General features: G+C 30.9%; 1 protein-coding gene across 1 annotated transcript in view; it reads right to left on the bottom strand.

Annotated features, from left to right (window-relative positions):
- LOC117174904 (protein lev-9) overlaps positions 1-5,622 on the bottom strand; it is a 10,895-nt gene extending 5,273 nt beyond the window's left edge. The window contains exons 1-2 of the mRNA XM_033364346.1: positions 4,585-5,622; positions 2,405-2,535 (exon numbers count right to left, since the gene is read on the bottom strand). Of these exons, the coding sequence (XP_033220237.1) occupies positions 2,405-2,535; positions 4,585-5,371 (918 nt within the window). The 5' untranslated portion in view covers positions 5,372-5,622. The remainder of the gene's footprint in view (positions 1-2,404; positions 2,536-4,584) is intronic.
- Positions 5,623-6,853: the final 1,231 nt, after the last annotated feature.

The raw sequence follows: 6,853 nt of genomic DNA, 5'->3' as shown, positions 1-6,853 counted from the left end.
CATTTTCTGAAAAATTTAGTTCTGAATTTTTCAAAAAAAAAATTCTAAAATCGGTGCATAATTGCGTTGTAAATGTCATTTTGAACCTCGTTTTCCGATTTCACCCCACTGTGCGGCGGTGTCGTTGAAGTTGTTGAAATCGATGAGTGCAAAATCGGCCTTCGAAAATACGAGCGAGGACGTGTAGTAGAAGGATCATGGATTCTCGGAATGAACCACAGAGGATATTCCTACAACTATCGGTTGGAAATCTGTCCCGATAATAAGAGAGATCAGGCTACTTTAATTGCATCAATAAAAAAGCATGTAGCGGAAGGGACAGAAATCCACACCGATTGTTGGAAGGGATACATTAATCTCGAAGATCATGGATTTGTCCACAAAACTGTGAATAATTCCGAACAATTTGTGGATCCCGATTACGGAGCGCACACACAAAACATCGAGTCATCTTGGCGGTGGATGCGACGATTTCTCTCACGAGGAGGAGTGCGTAAGAGCAACATCACAGTTCATCTCTGCGAATTTTTGTGGCGGCGATGCGTAAAGAAAATGGTTGCTGATCCGTTTAAAGAATTAATTACTAACATAAAAGCATATTACCCTGGCCACTAAATATACTCAGGAGACTATTATAAAAAAAACTTCTAAGGAGTATACAATCAACACAATAAATATAATATACTCAGAATTTCTAATTAAAATAAATTAAAATATATTTAAAAATCATGAAAGTAAAAAACAAATAAAAAATTAAAAAATACAAAAAAAATGCTTTTCAAAATACTCCAACCTTCCCGTGGTGAAAAGCGCGAGTAGGTACCCAACTGAAACCAATGGAGAATGCTCATTGTTTTTTTTCATAAAAATCGAGATATCAATCATTTTCTTGGAAACTATCACTCGTAGAAAAGAATGTGTAACATTTTGCGAGATTTTGCGTATTGGCTGAGATGAATGCAAAAAACCATATTTTTATGGTTTTTTCGCAATTTCACCATGAAAATCGCCGAGTCGCCAATTTTCACTATCATTTTCGTAATCAGCGCGTCAAAATACATAAGTATACGCAGTGTGAAGGAAATCGTCATGTTCTACTATTCGGAACTACACCCATATTTTTTTTCAATGAAGACTTATTAAAAAGATTTTAAAAGAATTTTGTTAACGAATACAATTAGCCCTACATCATTAGGACTCAATAATAATTGCAACCTATACCTAAAGAGAAAGCTAAGCCATAACATTATAAAATGTATTGTAAAATAAACAATTATAACCTGAATTTTTTTCATAAATTCCCCTCCATTTCTATACAAAATTAATTACACTTAACAATGAGAATATTTATCTATATTTTATCAATCTTTTTTAACAATGCTTTTTTTACATTTGAAATAACTTTAATACATATACTTAATAATCATCCTATATATCAATTCATTTTGATCGGTTGATCATTTGTTAATCAATATACTAAATTATTCACACAATGATTAGGTTCTGTTTAAAATATTTTAAATTGCGAATAAGTTTATAAAAATTATTTATAACAATAATAATTTTGTTTATATGACAAATTTACAAATATTTAAAAATTTTTGAATCAACTACTAATTATTCGAGATTATGTAGAACTTATAAACCATTCAATCAGAATGGTTTACTTCCTAATATTTTAAATTAGGAATTTCTTATCTTTCAGATTTCGAACTAAGAGGTGTACAGTTTTATGAATTTAAAATGAAACCTTTCACAATATGGAAAGAGTCAAAATATTTTTCAAATTGAAAACACTTACCTCTCAAATTGTTCAATTGTTGGTAATTTTTAAATGAATAAAATTATGAAATTTAAAATAAAATAATTCTGAAGGTATTCAATTTAAAATAGTTTCCTTTGAAGTGAAATGATAGAAGTTTTTTATAATTCTAAATGCCTTATTTTGAAATGACTATAAAATCGAAAAAAAATGCAACGCTCAATTTCTCAATACTTTAAGAGACATTCAGATTATTATTTTACAATTATAGTTATTTCAAACATGGCGTTCCTAAAGGCTTTCAACTTCTAATGCTTAAATTCAGGTAGAATGGCACTTTAAATTCGAAACATTTATGAAAAAATTATATTTAGTAATATTCAAATATGTTTAAATTAAATCCGAAGCTATAATTTAAATGCTTATTTGGTAATGAATTAATAACATTTGTATTGATCTTTAAAACTCCTCAGTTTTAATGGAAACATTCATTATCAGTCCTTTCATTATCAGTCCTTTAATCAATTATGCCTCTTTTGTACGAAAACGAAATACATTTGAAAAATATATTCTTCCGAAATTCGATTTAAAATCAATGATCTATTTAAATCTTAATTATAATGATCTGAAATTTGTTCTAACCTGAACACATTGTGGTAATTCTTTTGGAGTCCAATTTCCGTCGGCCATACAGATTTTCTCAGCACGGCCAACCAATTCGTATGTGTCGGCGCAATGATATGAAACGCGACAGTCGTACGAGTAGCATTCGCCTCAAATTAAAAAAATACACCCCATTTATCACTGATAATACCTTTTATCAAAGTTTTAACAATAAATGCAAAATTGTACAATTTCGTTTAATAAAAATTTATATTTTAGAGGGGCTTTATATTTAATGATGCATATATGAAAATTTTATATTTGCACAAAGCTTTTACCAATATCTATCACAATTATTCGCAGAAACTGGCTATTAGATTTTACTGTGCTTTTAGGAAACGACTTAGAAGGATATTGAGTCGTAAAAGGGACGCACTGAATTTTAATAAATACGGAAATATTGATTTTATATGGCAAGGATAAGTTGAAGTCTAAATCTCTCAGAGGCTTTACCGTTGCTGCCTCTTTATGGCCGTTTATCGCTTTCTGTACAATTTCAATATGAATTTTCCTATTTTTTACTTTTCTAATGAAAGATTTGTAATTAAAAGGGATCGTCTGAATGATTTAATATTTCTTTTTGTGTGGCTGTATTTGAATTTATAATTTTCGAATGTAAAATATTACCATTTGAAGTAAAAAGAACTCTCGAATAAAAACAAGGAGAGACGAAGCTTCAATTATAGAGGAAATTTTCTACTCTTCTTTGACAGAATTTAAAATTTATGTTTTAATTTGAATTATTTTCTAATCTTTTCTAGAATTTTTTAAAACAAACAGCAAGAAGTTCAATTTAAAAAATTGAATATCATTATTATAAATAATTACTTATGAAAAATTCAACTCGTTTATTTAATGGGCGCAAACAATATACATAAGTTTAATCAATCCTTTATAGTTAAAAAATTTGAAGACGCAAGTGTGCTATAAAATTATATTCTATATATAAAACGCGAAAACTACTAGAGGGTCGTTTCTTATGAAAATGAATTTCCGAGTGGAAAGAAGCTTGCTGCAGGCAATAAATTCATAAGGCTTGAAAACTGATATTCATGGAAGGAAACTTTTAAAAGTTCAGGATATTCATAAGCCATCAGAGTATAAAATTCATGGCAATTCAGGATAATATTTTGATTAGGGTAATCCAAAAGTTTAAAAGTTATGTAAATTTTTCTATTTTAAATTCTATAAAAAACGTAGATATTTGAAACCTATTTTATTTATGTCCATGAAATTATAAAGAAATAATTTAAATGCAGTATAAAAATGAACGATTCTTTCGAAATTAGAAATATTTAATCGTACATTGGCTATCCCCATAAAATCTCAAATTTGGGGGCATTATTTTAAACGCCGCTTCACTTTATTCTCCTTTTTTATTAGTGTAATAAAACATTAACTGTGCGTCTAAAAATCAATAAAAGCAATCTGTATAGGAATAGTTTGGATAGCTATAAATATCTGTTATAGGGGTGATGTATAAAAAGAATGCACATGTGTGATAAAAAAACATGCACTTTATATACCGATATAAAATATATCTCTTGCTAAAAATGCTGAAATAAATTATTAACGGAATTTTCACTTGTGAAATATTGGGTTTGCAAACACACTTTGTCAGTTAAGGATAAACAGATTAAACTTGCTGAATCAATTTTTTAGAAAAATAAGATACGTCTAGATTTAGATTTTTTAGGACACAAGAAATATGATTATTGATATCTTAATCACAAAAGAAATCTATCCTATTAGAATCCTTGTTTGGAAATGTATCCTTCAAAATGTATAAATTAAAATGCAAGTATTTGGTCCGAAAGTATTCAGTAGACTAAAAAAACTGCATACCTTTTTTCTATCTTTTTTCTGTTTCATATTTAAATAACAGCATTTGTATGACTATTGCAGACTCATCTCGAATAGATTCATCATGTTTTGTTCGCTTATTACTCATTACTGAAACCAAATCTTACAAAAAATATCTAAAAATTTCAATTTTTGTAAGCTACAGTCTATAGAACTTGGATGACTATCATTAACAAAACTTATTGAAAACGCAAATGTCTACTATATGAATAAAAGGATACATCTATCTTCCAAGCAAAAATTTTTCTAATTCAAAAAATACACTTATCACTACAAATGAAAAATTAAAATCTTACCAGCATGCCATCCATTAGCGATATCAGCAGGAGGCCCACAACTCTGAGGTTCACATGCGATATCAGGCCCGAACCAGCTAGCGGCTCCATCCATCATGAGACACTTAGCTTTAGGAAACCCAGTGGTGACATATCCATGATCACAGAAATATTGGACCATGCTATCCAGATCAAACGAAGTTTGTTCCGGCAGTGCATTATGCCTTGTATTTTTAATTTTCGGAGGTTCCAAGCAAAAAGTCTTCGACTCTTTTTTACAAGACGGTGTGCTTCCACTCCAACGACCATCAGCTCTGCATGTCCTCTCCAACAACCCCACAGAATAAAAATCAGCATCACAAGTATAGTGGGCCTTATCTCCAAAAAGTTTACCGGAGAATCTCATCAATCCATGTTCAATCTGATCCAAATCTGGACATTCCCTATCCGGCTTAATACAAGACATTCCACAAATTCCATCACATCTGCACTTTTTCTTTTTACTCTTACAATCCTCATCAGTTGAGCACTTCCTTAAACACTTTTGGCCCTGCATCTCAGCCTGCTCTTCATCTCTTGGACACAAAGCTGATGGTGAGTTTCTTGGATTCTTGTAGATCCTACCATCATCATCAACTTCAGGTCTGGATCTGTAATTCTCATCATCATCGTCATCATCTTCCCAGTCATCATCATCTTCATCCTCATCTTCTTCCACAATCGCCTGCTGCTGAAGTTTTGATTCTGAAGACAGAATCATGGAGCACAGCACCAGGAAAGTCAACGAGAGGATGACCCTCGGTCTCATCTCGATTGTCTATCTCAAACACGGTCAGTAGAATCTAATGTTCACATGATCCGGAATGGTCCAGGATATCCCATGGTCAATTCCGCAAAGCTGAAGGTGCTCAAAACTTGTGGAGCTTCATTTTATCAATGTACTCCTAGCCCACTGGTTTGTTCTCTGGAGGACGTTTCCGCGATGATCAATGGGAATCGCTGGTCCTTCCCGTCCGGATTACGGTTTTTGCGCGAACTGCGACCCGAAGCTGCTGGGAATTCAGGAATCCTGGCGCACGCCGCTTCGCGCATTCGAGCTGTTCAATACGTCCCTTAACTTGCGCAGCATCCAGTAGATGGCAGAGATACATGCTACATTATAAAGCTACACAATAAAAATAAAGAGATCTTGTCGCTTCCTGCTGAACGTGTATTACGTTCGTGTAATTCCAGCCGGTGAATATTATGAATTGCACACAGAGTAAAAGATACTTTGTAGAGGATAAGGAAAGAAATATGAGCAGAGTGGACGATTTGAGAAATTGTTAAGGAAATACTACTCGCTTCCAATCTGGCTTTCCAAAAGTAGAATTAGGTTTGTTTCCTTTTGTAATACAGTTTGTACATTTATGTTAGCGGTAATCCTATCATTTTTAATGAGAAAGGTTATTATGATTACTTTTATTATAGTACTAGTATGGCTTTTTGTATAAAGAAAACTTAAATTTGCAAAATTTTCTCAAATTGACATTTCATTTAACTTTACTAAATAAACAAGCGATTATTTGATTTAGATTATTACTTGTCTTTACAGATTTTTTAACAGATTGTACCAAATCCAAGAGATGAGTTACCATAAACTACCGATCATTTACCATAGCTTACCATAAATTATCCAAAATTTACTATAATTTACCATATATCACCGATAATTTCAAGAAATTTTGGTAATTTTTAGATACTCTGTACAATAAATACAAAATATTAAAAACGTACAAAATTTCTAACATTTCTAAAATTTACCAAATTCGTATGGTTTACAAATTTACAAACGATTCGTTTATAGCGTTAACAGACAAAATTAGACCAACTCTAAGCTACGTGATACCATAAGATATCGATAAATTACCATAACTTACCATAAATTTTCTAAAATTTCTAAAATTTCTAAAGTTTCTAAGATTTACAAAATTTATATAATTTACAAAATTCAAAAATATTTTTAAATTTACCAAAATTACAAGCGATAGTTGTTATTTTTGTTAAATTCTTTGACAGACCGGACCAACTGCATTTGATCATTCACCTCAAATTATCGAAAATAGCCGGGAGTTTTTGTAATTTTTGAATACTCTGAATGCCGTAAATTTCCAAAAAAAATTTAATTGGTTAAAATTTACCAACTGTCAATCATAATATTCTTAAATTCACGAAATTTTTATTAATTTATAAATTTAACACCATTTTTATCTTTCTAAGTTTTTTGAGGCAATGTCTGGCATATTAAATA

The sequence above is a fragment of the Belonocnema kinseyi genome, chromosome 6 (assembly GCF_010883055.1).
Source record: "Belonocnema kinseyi isolate 2016_QV_RU_SX_M_011 chromosome 6, B_treatae_v1, whole genome shotgun sequence".
Classification (NCBI taxonomy): domain Eukaryota; kingdom Metazoa; phylum Arthropoda; class Insecta; order Hymenoptera; family Cynipidae; genus Belonocnema; species Belonocnema kinseyi.
Note: the sequence above shows the minus strand (reverse complement) of the source record. Positions and strands in the feature narration are given on the sequence as shown.